The following is a 15,990-nucleotide window of genomic DNA, read 5'->3' on the forward strand; positions in this document are numbered from 1 at the left end:
TATAATATTATAATGATCAATGTATATTTGTATAACTAGGTAATAATTGTTAACTGTGTTTCATGTTTATGTTTGAATGTTTATTCCATTTCTGGCTTTTGTAGCTGTGGAAATACTGATAAATAAATAGTCATAAAGAATAAAGGGATTTGAAAATCGAACCCGAGTTGTCTCTGACCCATTGCGGCATACTCTGTAATTTATAAATTACTTCTAATATAATAAAGTACCTTTTTTAATGTCATTATCGAATTTGGTAAAATAAAAATATTTATGAGGTTTTAACAAGAAAATCTAAGGCTTCTAAATCGATTGCTAGGGAATGTTTATTAGGGAGTCATTCACTAGCACAGCTGAATCGTAACGTCAAACTTTGTAAACAGAAATTAGCGTTTACATTTAAAAAAATTGTACGTACATATGTAAACACGCATAATAGCGCTAGAGATCCAGCTGTTCCACAACAGTTTAAGGCAGTTGCCGCGCACTATGTGGAACCAGCTGCTCACTGAAGTATTTTCGAACCAATTCGACTTAGGGTCCTTCAAGACAAGAGCGTACCAATTCTTAAAGGACCGGCCACTTGCGAGCCATCGGGCATTGAGAGTGTCTGGCGGCAATATCCTTCAGCATCAGGTGAGCTGCCTGCACGTTTGCCCCCAGTTCTATAAAAAAAAACTAAAGTATACTATCCTTCCACAGAGAAAATTTTACCACTTTTCTTTTAAGTAAAAGTATCCGATCTTTTGAGTAAAAATATAGTAATTTTCTTCAGTGTCTTAAACCTACATTTTTATATATTATTAACGTATATTAATTGATTAATTTAAACCATATAAGGTATAAATAGCACGGCTTGAAGAAAATAAAATTAATAAATCAGTGGCGCTTAACCTTTTTAGATCTGGGTCTCAGATTTCTGTATCTGTTTTATGATCATCCTCCTGTGCCCGCAAACAGGCATGACATTCACGATGTTTTCCTTCACCGTTCGAATGTGCACATGGACAGAAAGTCCATTGATGCACAGCCGGGGATCGAACCTACGACCTCAGGGATGAGAGTCGTATGCTGAAACTAGGCCAACACTGCTCATACGGCTGGAGGTGGATAAAGTTCAGTAGATTAATTTATTACTGTTAATTTATGTCTCATTTGAAAGTCAAAATCGTTCTTTGTTACAAAGAGAAGTTGACCTAAAAGATTAACAAAAAGTCGAGTGACGCACCCGCGACTCTAAAGGCCGATTTACATTATCTTAGTGTTTAGGAGAGTGCTTTAGTACAACTTAAAAGGCAAGTTCTTTAGCGTAGCTTTATCCTAAAGCACTCTCCTAAACACTAAGATAATGTAAATCGGCCTTAATTCCTAGCTATCACGTTTAAAATTCACCTCTCAATTTTTGATAACAACTCTACAGGTTTTATTATTACTTTGCACCGGTTATCGAGGTGAATAACTGAATAATCCGTATTTAAAGAATATATTTACATATTTAAGCAATATAAATAAATTATATATTCATAAGTGTTTTGTCACGTATCCACAAACACAATTAAAATAATGGGACCCGCGACTTGGCTTGTGTATTAATAAAAGTAACCGAAGTCAATAGAGCACTGTTGGCCTGGTTTCAGCGTACGACTCTCATCCCTGCGGTCTTAGGTTCGATGTCGCAAATAGAATTTCTATGTGCGCATTTAACATTTTCTCGAACATTGTGAGGAAACCGGCTTGCCTTATACCCAATAATTCGACGGCTTGTGTCAGGCACAGGAGGCTGATCACTTCATAAATGATGATGAAACATATATCTAAGGCAAAGTAAAAAGGTTGTAGCGCCACTGATTTATGTATTTTATTTTTAACCTATGTTAATATCATAGTTTGTTTATTACATTCATTCTTCTATGGCGCAATTTGTATACAAAGTAATAATTTTAATTAATTTAGTACCAAAATGACTGCTGCCTTGCGATTCTGTAACTCACTTTTCGAACTCACACAGCGGTTTTCGCAGCGGCGGTCGCGCTCAAATCAGTCGTGAAGCAGTCATTTTATGATTTGGCATTCTGATAAAGAGGAAGCTTGTAGTTTATTGATACCTATATATGATTTATGAGCAGAAACACGGATTTATAAGTTGAATTTTGATTAGTAAATAATCAAATAATTAGGATATTTGACTTTATGACTGTCAAAACATAACCAAGTAGTTGTGTATTCTAAAATACAAACAAAGCAATACGGACATTATAAGTACTTATAAAACAATACTGCTTAAACTTTTTGTTCTTAATTTTTGCGTCGCAAAAACAATGTTTACATTTACTATTGATATATTAATACATATGTACTTATGCAAAACATCTAAGTAGAATAAGTGTCCATGAGAACAAAGCTATTTACAATTGTAAACATTATTTTAGTAATAATAATATTATTATATTTATGTCAAATGTAATCCATATATAGTTTTAGAGTTGGTAACATTTCGTAGTTTATTCATTAGTATTAATTAGTAAACAACAAAAAAATATAAATAATTAAGGCCGCCAGTTGCCCTCCTATTCATTTAATTATGTAAACTGTGTTGATAGTATTTGATGCCAAATATAATATTTTAATTTATTAATTTATTTTTAACACTTCCTTGCTCTAGAATACCGAAATATAGTACACTTAAAATAATCAAATAAAAAAAAAGAGACGAGTGATCTCTTCTAGGCAACCACAGTGAGAGAAAAAAATTACATTAGATAAGGTGAGCGCAAGAAATGCAAAACTACATAAAGGCCCATTTACATGATGCCATTTTCTTGTACATACCAGAGCAATAATTGAATGCAATAAATGAAGCGCAATAATTGCCGTTCAAGAATTGTATGCAACTGTTTACACTTGAAAACTTGAATGCAATTATTGTATTCAAGTATTGACAAGGAAATAATTGCACATGCCTTTTGTTTACACCAATGCAACTATTTTAAGGAGATTATTGCTTTCAAGTATTGTCTTGTCTAAACACAGGCTTGTACGTGCCTATACCATTAAATGGCGCTTTCGTGCAAGTATTGCACGTATTTGCATTGACAAATTTTTCATTCAAGTCTTAAATATTTTAGAAGAGTGTTGGAGTTTGAATATGTAAATATTAATGTAATAAAGGCAGGTAACACTTGTCACATGTAAAGAAAAAGTTTTAGTTAAGAATATAAATAATACCTGTTTGAATTTTATATAAAAAGATAGTTTCTGATTTTTGTTTTTAGTACTTCTATTCTAGACGCAGATAGTGTAACATCTTTGGCTCTTTATAAACATAAATTATTATTGTTTTTTTTAAAATAGACCCTCACCACCAGAGCTCAGTCTTCTTAAAAGATTAGAACCATCCAACAGAGAGGTATGAATATGAGTAAAAAGGTGTTTAAATTCAGTTCTGCTGATATAATAAAGTTCATTGAGATTTATCGCAGTCATGAGTGTTTATGGGATACCGAAAATGTAAATTATAAGAACCGATGCACGTAATGCTGCGCTAGTAGCATTTTCACAGGAATTTGAATTTGACGGTTTCGGACCGAAGGAAATAACAAACAAAATAAAAAATTTAGACTAAATTAATTTTTAATTTATTAAATTTTTATTTAATTTAATTTAACACACCCTCACTCACTGCACTCATGTTTGCAAATGAAGAGATAATTGCGTACAAGAATTGCGTAAGAAATTATTGTACGTGCTGTTTACATCAATAATAGTTTTGAAAGGAAACTTTTCCCAATGATCAAGAATGTTACGTTTTGTTTAGACTATGCAATTCATTTATTGCGTTGATATAATTGTATGCTACAGGCAAGAAAATGGCATCATGTAAATGGGCCTTAAGACATATAGTTATTTAGACAAAACTATTGGAACAAAGCAAAGCGATTAAAACATACGTAAACAGTGAAAGGCACAATAATAGTAAAAAAGGACACACGAAAAAACGAAGTGCACATTGCGAATTACTATTATTTCAGATCAGTTAGTACGAAAGGTATATTAAATATATTTATTTATTAAAATTAACCACATGATACATATATCATCATATATGATATATATCAGGCATATGTTACAAACTCTTATATTATCTTAAATATATGACAATTTGAGTAAACATAAGTATTAAAAAGAATCTGTGAAAAAAATAGAATTAAAATATACACTAGATAATATCAGCATACAATAAGAATATCAAAACATTTTGTTAAGCAAAAAGAAATTAAAAAAGAAGAAAATTATCTTCAAAACGGCGAATTAGGTTCGAGATAGGCCCCCAACAATGCTTTTTCTAAAACCGATCAGCCCACTACCGAATATATCCAGCTCCGAAGAAGTACTGTTTAATCCGTTAAAATCGCGAAGAATTCGAAAGAAAAGTGCCTGATGCCTGAAGTGAATGAGTAAGGAACGACAGTTTTAATTATGATGATGAGATTATTCAGCAATTTATACAAGAAGGTAACAGCGGCTAAAGATCCGATCGTATAGTGATATCATAATAAATTTCTTAAGTCGCTGATGGTACCTCTATGTGAAAATCCTCTACTAATGAGTGCTAGGTAAATCTAAATAATAACTTAAATTCGGGTGTATATTAAGATTCATGCTCTAAAACTCCGATGTGACGTCATTAACCTAGTTTATTTATATAAAATATTTAACTTTAATATTCATACTAAATCACTAACCTTCTTGCAAAATTTTCCTTTCTTTGTAATCCTAGAGTTACTAGATCTAAAAGCCTTCTATACCTACCTACGGCTTATATAAAATTCACAATGTTCGTTCCAATACTCCTCCGAAACGGCTCGACCGATTCATATGAAATTTTTTACGCATATTCACTAAGTCTGAGAATCGGACAACATCTATTTTCCCACCAACATTTTTATTTTTTAGACAAAACTTTTTGTTTTTATATGATACAGCACAAAAATACATACAACCCTTAATTGTTACCCCATTACGATCAACCCCTATTTTATATTTTATTAGATGGTTATTTTTATTGAGCTAGAAATAATATAGATGGCAAAACGACGTTTGCCGGGTCAGCCAGTATTTATATATTTAACAACAATCTTCCAACTTACCGTAACTTTGTTTACCATGCTCTGAATGAGGTAAAAGTTTCTATTTAGTTTTGTTTTTTTTTTATTTTATTTTGTGGTTGCTTGGTTTATTTTTTTCCCTTGCTACCTTGCTTATGTTCTAATATAATTTATATGTATGTGTGTAAACTTTGTGATGTCATATTTTCATGTATATATGCATGGTGTTTTAGAACTTATAAATAAATATAAAAGTGCGCTCGTTTAGACATTTTTTTTCATTTTTTTTTTTCGCCCTTAGTCTGACTCTTGTACGTCAAAAACGTATTACATTTTGACATTCGAATGTCATTGTTCCTCTCTGAATTTGATGGTTGGTATTTAAGGCTACTATAGTACCTAGCTACTTTAAGATCCTCGTGTGGAATAATAAAATTATGTAAATATATAAGCAATTTACGTCAAACGTTCACTAACAATAAACAACTGTGCATGACACGTGCTCTTTCGTTGTATAACACTTGAGGGGTAGCTATTTGTATTACTAAATACGTCATCTGTAAGAGATGGTTAATAGTTGCGTACCTTTATATAAGAAGCTCAAAATTCTCTCCATGTCTTTATATTATAGAGATATCCTTATTCTTGCACAGAAACATACATATTTTTAAGTCGAAGTTAGACATTGGGAGAAATTGGCTGTGCCAAAAATCAATCTGGAACTCTTTCGGAAAAACATATTTTGTATGGCAATTAAAGTTTACAATAAATTACCAAAAGAATTAAAAGATCTTACGACTAGAGTCTTTAAAAAGCGACTTAGTGTATTACTTTTGGAAAAAATGTATGATTCAGTAAATGATTATTTGCATGAGACACTGTAATTGATATAAATTTAATAAAGTATGATATGTACGATACAGATAATATAAGAATTGACTTTGACTAATAATGTAAAATTTCTTAAGACAAATTTCCGCCACCATAACATTTTTATACCATATTCTTGCAATAAATAAATTATTATTATAATTAAACGTGTTGTGAGTTGTCTATATTTATATATCTACTATTATTGTAAAAAAATCTGTTTTTTGTAGTGAATATACTGAACGATTTAAAAAATATTTCACCATTAGAATGCTATATTAATTCCCAAAATATTCAAAAACATAGGCCCCCTGAGGAAACCAAAAATGCCAATGAACTTATTTTTAACTCCCATAGACAAGAAATATATTAAAACATTTTTGCACAATTACCCGAGGATCTATCAACAAAGAAGAAAGTTTTATGCCGTCACTTGACCGTTAAACTCCGATTCAGAGTTCTTCTTTGTCACAAATGGCCAATTGTTTTGCACTGCTGTGAAGCTTGGACAATTAAAGAAGATACCCACCGGCGCTTAAAAGCATTTGAGATGTGGTGCTATCGTCGCATGCTCCGTCTACGCTGGATCCAAATGGTCTCTAACGAGAAAGTTCTTAATCGAGTTGGAATGTCAAAGAACTTATGCAGAACATTAAACAAAGGAAAGTTGCGTATCTGGGCCACGTGTTGCGCCATGACCGCTACCACCTCCTTCAATTAATGGGTATAATCCACAAAAACGGCGTGTTGGTAGTAGGAGAATCATGGCTTTCCAAAGTTAGGGAGTGGACGGGTGTTGCGCCTGCGGAATTGTTGCTGCATCTGGCACAGGACAAGACACGCTTCAAGAGACAGGCGATCAACCTCCAGTTATGGAGAGACACACAAGAGAAGCTTTAGAATAATAACTTAAATTATTCATAATTTGGCAAATGAATCTAGTTTATTCTTTATCACAATAAAACTTCACTAGTTATCATAAAATCTAAACAATACGCTTTTAATTATACATATGTAGTTGCCACAATATTCCACATACGCAAATTATCCACTTGTTCGCATAATTTTAATATTTATTATGTTAACATTGTATACTTTTAACACCTAATAAAATATATTTAAATTCAATAAAATTGGTAGTCTAGATAAAAATAGTAAATATTAGAGACAAGATTTTAAATTCACAGGCTAGATATAATTTAAGAAATTACTTTTTTACAATTAGGAGTTTTCTTTTATTGTCGGAAGGTGTTGTGGAGAAGGTTCTTGTGCTCTTGTTATGAGCTAAATGTTGCTCGGCCAGTTTTAAGACTGTACGTCTTATGACGTCAACGAAGTGTCAAGTGTCTCTTTATGTATTATCTAAATAATAATAATCTAATGTTATTATTATTATTTTCTACTACTATTTCTATCTTTTCGTAATTTTTGTGCGACCGAGGCGCAAACTAGCAGCTGTGGTTTCTGGCAGAATTACCAGCGCAGTGGAACATTCTGCTCCTCAGCATAATGCTGAGCCAGGGCCAGTTACAGCCACAGTACACACGCATTACACACTTGAAACGAACCGAATGGGAAAATGAAAAAAAAAACATGTTTTTTATATTTCTCATGATATTTTTACTTTATTTTTTTGTGTATGTGTGTGTTTTTGTTTGTAATAAATGTTATGTCTATGTCTAATCCCTATAGAAGCGCAAACTATGACTCCTACTTGCCAGATATATCTGTCATACGGCAAAATCAATTCTAAATCTTACGCTACTCTTTTATCTACAATATACTAAGCAAAACATTGTTGTTTCATTTTGGTCGGATTATTTTTACAGGCGCAAAAAAATTCATATAACCTACTTGTGAGAAGAAAAAGGTTATAACCGTTAAATAAGTGTATCTATTACAAATTTTATTCGTTTAATACGCATCTAGTATTTGGAATTATTACGATGTAGAGCAAACCTAGTGCGTCAGGGTCACACAGTCATAGTTATGATTTATACATTATGCTTTTATGATTTACATCTTCCTGACAAGGTAACAGAGGAAGTCATGACCCTACGTGGGTCCGATTATCCGATATTACCAGCCACTAGCATTATATTATCATATTGTATACGTAATGTTACATTGAGGAACTCTCGTACAGTTTTCATGTAACTCGATTGATATATCGATGTCAGTCTACTTTAGTTTAAAAATAATAAATTGTCAATCGTCTTTCTGACAGCAGTGTTTACGCTGCACCACAGACAATTAAAGTAATTTACTTTTATTGTCTTTGGCTGCGCTAAAATGTCTTTAGTTCAAACAGTTTTCAGATAATCTAGTCTGATTTAGGATAATATAGACAGTAATTTGAAGAATTACGTCGACAACTGTAAAATTAGTTTGGATACTGAATTAAGTATTCATTTATCGAATTAAATAATATGCTTACATACATTAAACACTGTTCTTTCTTCTTATAAATAAGTACCAAAATAGCCCACATCACTATATGGGCTATTTTGGTTTGGTGAGTGGAGCAAAATACATCACTTTAAAATGTAAAACAATAATGTAATAGTTTATCAATAAAAAATATATATCGTAATAACACTAAAAAATTTAAAAATATGGTATGAAAATACTTAAATTTCGGCTTTATTGTAATCTTGATATATTAAGTTTTTTAACGTTTCATCGTTTTAATTATACAAGCAAAAACTTAATTAAAACCGCAAAAACGCCTATTTTTAAATGACAAGTGTTTCGTACATTTACATATTCAATAATAAATTTCTTAATTACTTAACTTATTAATTTCTTTCTGGCTTTTAGAACCTGTTGTTATAAATATTAAAATATTATACATAGGAAATTTGATACAAAATTATCTTTCGTAGCATTTAAATTCGAGAAGAAGTTGCTCCCAAACAACGTGTTACAAATATAATCAAATAATTATATAGTATTTAAGACAATGATTTATGTGAAAATGACATAACAACTTCGTAGCACTAATCATATCCTAATAAAGAAGAACATAAATAGTACCTAAGTAGGTTGTATCTTATTTCCGCCATACAATGCGTGAAACTGATAGTGGTTGATACACAGAATGACAGAAGGCAAAAGATCACTTGGCTGTTCACCAACCAGATGCACCGACCAAGCTATTTTAAAAAAAATGTTTATTTCACAGAATAATATGATAAAATCATAGTAGAACACATTAGAAAACCAATGTGGTTTGTATAAATGTAACAATAGCAGACAAGTTTAGGAGCGCGACAAATGCATATTAAAGTAGATTTTCAACTTATTTTTAATGTTGGTTAACGTTAGGATGTACTGAGCCAAATTTGCCCTACCGCTCAGCCCTGCGATTCTGTAAAGCTGCGTATAAATTAAGCGCGGCAGCCGCGCGAGCCAATGTTCGACCAGAGTTGACCTTCATTTGCCGCGCGAGCCAATATGTAGATATAAATTTAGTTGGACGTGGCTGCCACGCGCGGCAGGCTATCCATCACGAACAGACCGCGGCGGATAGTCAGACCAGTTCACTCTTGTAAACCTGCGAGTATGGACGCGCGTGGTCGGGCGGCTGCCGCTTCCATTGTGATTCACCATCTAATTTGTAAAAAAAATAAAAGAAAAATAAATATTTATTTATTTAATTTTTCAAATGTAAACTGAACTTTATTGACTATAATGACTCCTTTTCCAGTCTTTGATTATTTAATTGTATGTAATTAATTATTTGATATTGATATTAAACAAGTATAACTTCTAACGCGCGTACATAAGTACACGCACCCATTTTTTTGTATCTAATTAATATATAATTGTTATATTAATTACTTTATAAGTTATAGCTTTAGCATCAATATTTAAATCCAACTTTATATATGTACAACTGTATATGTACGCACCTTATTTTTACATATTCGCCGCGCGAGCCAAATCACCAAAACTATCCCGCGATAGTAGGCTATCCCGTCTACATAGAGCGCGGCCGCCGCGCGCGCCAATGTTCGATGGTTTGCCGCGCTTAATGTATACGCAGCTTAACTCACTTTTCGAACTCACACAGCTGTTTTCGCATCGGCGGTCGCTCTCAAATCAGAAATCAGAAATGCCGCTGTGTGAGTTCGAAAAGTGAGTTACAGAATCGCAGGGCAGATCTGTACGTCATTCTCAACTCGTTTTTTTATGTCAAAGACTCGTCGTCCTCAAAACTATACGCTCCAGATGCTTCCATGCCAATTGGAGAGAGAGAAATATATGACAAAGCTAAAACACAATTAAATTAAATTAAATAATTCATATGAATTAAATTATATGAAATGGTTATATAGGTTTCCAATGGAACCCAAAAATAAAGAATAAGTTTCTTATGGCAACTGAAGGTCAATTAATCAATATTTTCCTCTAGAAAATACAGCATTTGAATTTATATATAAAAGAGATATTTATTTAATCGCATTTAAAACCTTTATCATTTTTAATCGACACGCAATATGGTTAGAACTAAGAAATGTTTTATAATTTTAAATTACTTTAACAAAAATGTTCTGTCAGATTTTATTATAAATGGAGAAAAAATTCATCTAGCAATATAATATATACGTTTATTTATTATAAGCATTTGTGATTATAATTTGTTTCTACTTAAGAACTGAAAGTGTAAATAAAAAAAAAATAATTTCAGATTCGCTTCTTGATTTCTCTATTACTGGCTGGATACGTCCTCAGTGTCCCAGTCGATCCTGAAATCAAAGAGGCTTCAGAGGTCTCAACTCCAGCGCCGGCAGAAAATGTTGACGCAACAAAAACGCCTGCTGCAAAAACTGCCCTGACCAAAGACTCTGATTTGGAAACCGAGCCCAGTGTGTGGTTCAGCTACCATCACAGCATCCATAGTGTTCCACCCCCACCTTTGATAATTCCTAGGCCACGGTAAGTTATATATTATAGAGAATTTTGTGAAAATCAATAGCAAACCAATCAATAACTGAAGTATTTCCAAACCAATTCGTCTTAGAAAAGAGTGTACCAATTCTTAAGGCTGGCAACGCATTCGCGAGCCTTCTGGCATTGAGAGTGTCCATGGGCGTATCACTTAACATCAGATGAGCCTCCTGCCCGTTTGCCCCCTGTTCTATAAAAAAAACCATATCCCTTAGCTCTGCTATGTTGCCGATCATAGAGACGAAATTTGTTATTGAAGAGCTGGGAACCCTGACACTGTAATTTTTTACTTAAAAGGGTTAATTACACATTTGAATTGTTGTAAAATGAATAAACGCATTTTTTTTAAATGTTTAGTTAATGTTTATAGGTATTATTTTCCAAATTTTATACATTTGAATTGTTGTCAACTGAATAAACACATTTTTTTTTTAATGTTTAGTTAATTTTTATAGGTATTGTTTTTGCATTTCGTGATAAGGTTACGTGTAATATAAACAACAAATACTGTTAAGTTAATATTATTCACGCCTTCTCGGGAACGGGAATAAGGTTACTAAAGAGAGGGCGTGGCGGTTATGCGATATACGTCAAGTATAATTATTGTCGAACTATAATGACGTAGTGTTGTGAACGTAACAAAAATACCACGACGTTTCTCTTTCCGCTCTATACCAGTTAAAAAAAAATGTCTAGGGTAGTTGGATACCTCTGTCATTCAATCTTTAATATTTTTATTTGTTCCAGAGTTTACGCGTCATACTACGCTGATTACGCGCCGTATTATTCATACTGGAACACATGGTAATTCTACTAACGACATAATAACTAAGTAATTTTTAAATAAAACATGTATTAACGTGCTGAGTTTTTATTTATGATCATGATGGTGGTTTTACGTCGGTGGCTTGGTACAAAGAATTAATCGCAATATCGGATGACACAAAAGCCATAGACTTTGCAAGTGTTGCCAATGATAACGTATCCATAACAACTCTATTGGCAACGTGATTCAATTTTGCACCTTTTGATTGCGCAGTGTATTTTAAAGCTAGTTTTATTACCCTTTCACAAGCTAGAGACTTCGATGTTGCACTCTTCGCTTCTTTGCCCGCTTGTTGGGCTGCCGTTTTAGCCAAATTCATCATTAGATCTTGATGGTTCGACATACCATTTTTGGCATATTTTACTGACATCTGGACTTCAATTGATGCGGTCAAAGCACGACGCATAGCCACGACGCTCGCTGCAGTCAAATACGCTACATCACCAGCGTATAATATTGCTTTTTTAGCTTTTATTTCTAATCTTTCGAGCTTTTGTTTCGTCTTTTTTTCGTTCGCTACATCATCTTCTACTTCTGGCTGATCGATTTCCATTTCAGCTATGACATCTGGGTTAAGGGTGTATACTTTTTCTTTTGGGTCGACCCAATCATCTATTAAATTCGGTGCACTCATTTCCTGGTTGTCAAGTGTTTGACTGTCTTGTGTAATGACATGAGTGTTATTCAATTTATTCTGTACTATAATTGCATCTGTATCATTTATATCATCATTCACTAGAGCATCCAGGACTGTCTGATTTAGAAATCCTTTCGGGGGAGATGGTAGAGCTCGTTTTTTGCTTTGAATTATATTTACGGACTTCTTTGATAAATTAACAGAATATCGGGTAATATTCAGTAGCCTGCTTGGTGCTACTGTTGAAGATATAGCGATGGGTCTATTCAATATAATATCGTAAACTGTAGACTGGCTAGATTGTGGCGTAGAAGCTACAACGTTAGCATTGTTGGGTAATATAGATCTCTTTTTACGCAGGGAAAGATCAACTGACTGTTTTTTCGATAGAGCTGTAGCGTAAGTTATGTCTCTTAGTGCCGATACAATTGACACTTCTGCGGCTATTTGAGCCAAACCATAAACTAATCTATGTAATTCAGGTTCTGTGGAAGCCCTTGTGATAGTTAGAATATGACCTGATAAAGTTCTTGAAATATAGTCAAGTATTCGTCGGGTCTCTATGGCAGTCATACCCTTGGTTTTTCCTGGAGCGTCTAAAGCTTCTCGAGTTATTCTTGTGAGCTTATCTTGAATCTCGAGTTTAGAAAGTATAGCTGATACCAAATCCTTTGATAGTTGATACAGAGTTTCTTCCATTTTTGGATTGTGAGTGACATTTTTTGTCGCTTTCATCATGGAATTATCCAAATGCTTGAGGACATTGTATGGTGAAGTCATTGGTAATAATTTATCTCCAACTTGTGAGGTTAATTGATTTCTAAAATCGTGGACTGGTGATATTCCTGCATGGATGGTCTTGACCTATAGAAAATGAAAATCATAATTAAAATGTAAACCCCATGATTCCATCGAAGATGGGCCGGGTGCTGGTATGGGATGCAACCTGTTCAGACACGCACCCCTCTTCCCATCTACATGGAACCAACAACAGAGCTGGTGCGGCTATTGTTTTACTTCAGTTAGTTTCTACGACTGCTACGTACTACAGTGCCTATCAAACAAATCATTTGTCTTGAGACTCGAACCAAGGATCAGTCGACTTAGTGTCCTTCAAAAAAAGAGCGTACCAATTTTTAAGGCCCACAACGTTCTGTGCTCTCTGGCAATGTGAGTGTCTATGGGCAGCTGGTATCACTTATCTTCAGGCGATAGGTAGATAGAAAATATCAGTCACGCATAAAATACGCATAAAATTAATCAGCTTCAATGTGCTCTTCAATATCTCGAAGGTACTTAGACTTTAGTGTTTATACATAAATTATCATGGATATGTTGAAATAACAAATTGACACCAAATTTGGATTACTCACAAACAACAAGCCAAACACGAGTTTCAACATTTTTATTCCAAATGGCGAAAAATACGTTATCGTTAGGTAATAAAATTATTTTATACAGTCAATTAACTAAGGTGTAAATTAATTGAAGTAATAAAATTATGAAATATTTTAGAAGTAGCGGAAACTCGAGCGGGAGCAGAAATATTTCAGGGTCTAGTTTCGTGGTAATATTAAAGTTTGTTGGAAAGCACTGTCCTTCTTTTGGCCAGAATCATGAATTACAATATGTCTTTATAAGGTTCATAGAACAGGGTGCCCACGGACACTCAATACCAGAGGACTCGCGAGTGCGTTGCCGGCCTTTTACGAATTGTTACGCTCTGTTTTTCAGAGTTTTTTTTTTATTTATTTTTTTCTAAGTAGAATTGGTTCTAAAATAGTAGGCAGCAGGATTCACATAGTAGTGTTGCGCAGCAGAAACAGCCATAAAACGCTCAGTTGTGGAACGGACATCGAGGTGATACGAGTGGAATTTCGTATGCTGCCTCGACGTACGAGGATGAAACTCAGCTGCAGTTAAAACCGAACAACTCCATAGATCACACTCCGTGTTAAATGCATAAAAAAAGATTGTAAAGGTTTAACAGAACAGATGTTTTTATTATGTATTCAGTATTGTATTATCTATTATCGTACCTATCACCTATCACCGAGACACTCCTATTTAAATACAACCATCTTTCAGATATGCGTGACAGTTATAGAACTATCTATATTCTTCATAGTCTATGTTTTACGAACTAATTATTAGTGAAACAGGCGCAAAAATCGCCATAAACTAAAGTTGCGGATAAAATAATATTTACCTTATCTATCCTGCGAACGAATTAAACATCGTTATACGTCGTTTGCTATGTTCTATTTTTCTGTACACATACAAGGGCCGATACACATATTCACTGTCGGCTGTCTCTAAATCCTTTATATTCACATTTTCCATATTAGCTGTGACCAATGATATCAAAATCAAAGACAATAAGACTCGCATGATTGAGTGTTTGCGTATAAGGAAGAAGTATATATAAATGTATTGGAAATATGGTAATTAATGACATTTCATATGTAAATAGATTAACACAGTTAGCTATTTAGTGATAATTATTTCCGACAAAGAGTGGTTATGTTGCCTGCTGATACGTGTTCGATCTCCGACTATCTCCGTCGGAACAATTTATTATGATAATACTTTATTTTCTCCCATATAACATTTGCAACAAACAATAAGATTACTGTTGAGAAGGTATTGGGAGACTGGTTTCCAAACTAGGTAAGAACCTGTGATATGGATAACCAGGCTTCCATTAAAGTCATATTGAGTGGTAACAAAAAGTACATACATATATGGGTAGACAAACAAATTTAACTAAAAATAACTTTACTCATATAGGTAAACAAGTTCACTTATGAACGTCACCAAAAAAGATGTTGAATTAATTATAAATTTACATTTACTACCAGTTCACAAGTCAAGGGCGTAAAGCGGGCAACAAGAACTGGCAAGAAACTCTCCGCCACTCTTTTTAGTCATACAAATTGTTTGAACTGGAGTAAATCGATCCCAAGGATTAGGATAATTTACATAATCGTAAAATGTATAAAAAAGCTTTATTTATTAATTTACGTTTAACGAGAGTTTTGAATTTATTCAGTGATAATTCTCTAATTTTGCTTGGAAGTCTGTTGTAAAAACGAATACAATTCCCATATGAGTAATGAGTGGTTTATCTTTTGGAGCCTGTTTGGTCATTCCATTTCGAGTATTATACTGGTGAAAGTCAACGTTTGATTTAAAATCGTTTATATTTTTTGTACATACAACAAGACTTAAGAATACGTTCAGATAGTGTCATAATATTTAATCATTTGATAGAGATCAATTAAATAGATACTGTAGGGTTAATGTCTCGGTAAAATGTGTTAGACAATCGTAGACACATTTATGTAGTTGAGATTTTAATTATGATTTTTCATTTTGTATGGGCCTTCAGGAATATCATCAGTCAACGATTTAGAAATCAATTAAACTCACAGTCACACTTGTATCAACTAGACAATCGTTAACTTTATAGTAAGCCTTTTAACACAGCTTTTCTTTAAAATATTTCTTAAATTTATTAAAAGGGAGAGATAAAAGAGGCTCTGGGATTTTATTAAAGAAGAGTATCCCTTTTCCCAAATGTCACTCACAATCCAAAA

At 33.3% G+C, this 15,990-nt stretch overlaps 1 protein-coding gene and 1 long non-coding RNA gene across 3 annotated transcripts; one reads left to right on the plus strand and one right to left on the minus strand.

Annotated features, from left to right (window-relative positions):
* Nucleotides 1-10,458: 10,458 nt before the first annotated feature.
* On the plus strand, nt 10,459-11,790 carry LOC125063011. Its single transcript, XR_007119447.1, has 3 exons — nt 10,459-10,480; nt 10,669-10,916; nt 11,676-11,790. It is a non-coding gene; the product is annotated as an uncharacterized LOC125063011 (long non-coding RNA).
* On the minus strand, nt 11,784-14,799 carry LOC125063010. 2 transcript variants are annotated; one of them, XM_047669201.1, is made up of 2 exons: nt 14,601-14,799; nt 11,784-13,255 (listed from the first exon to the last, which is right to left on the minus strand). In XM_047669201.1, the coding sequence occupies exon 2, from the start codon at nt 13,169-13,171 to the stop codon at nt 11,810-11,812; it is 1,362 nt and encodes a 453-aa protein (XP_047525157.1). In that variant the 5' UTR covers nt 13,172-13,255; nt 14,601-14,799; the 3' UTR covers nt 11,784-11,809. The 2 variants fall into 2 exon arrangements, with proteins under 2 accessions (XP_047525157.1, XP_047525156.1); XM_047669200.1 differs by lacking the exon at nt 14,601-14,799 and adding an exon at nt 13,765-13,819.
* Nucleotides 14,800-15,990: the final 1,191 nt, after the last annotated feature.

This window comes from Pieris napi, chromosome 2 (genome assembly GCF_905475465.1).
Source record: "Pieris napi chromosome 2, ilPieNapi1.2, whole genome shotgun sequence".
NCBI lineage: Eukaryota > Metazoa > Arthropoda > Insecta > Lepidoptera > Pieridae > Pieris > Pieris napi.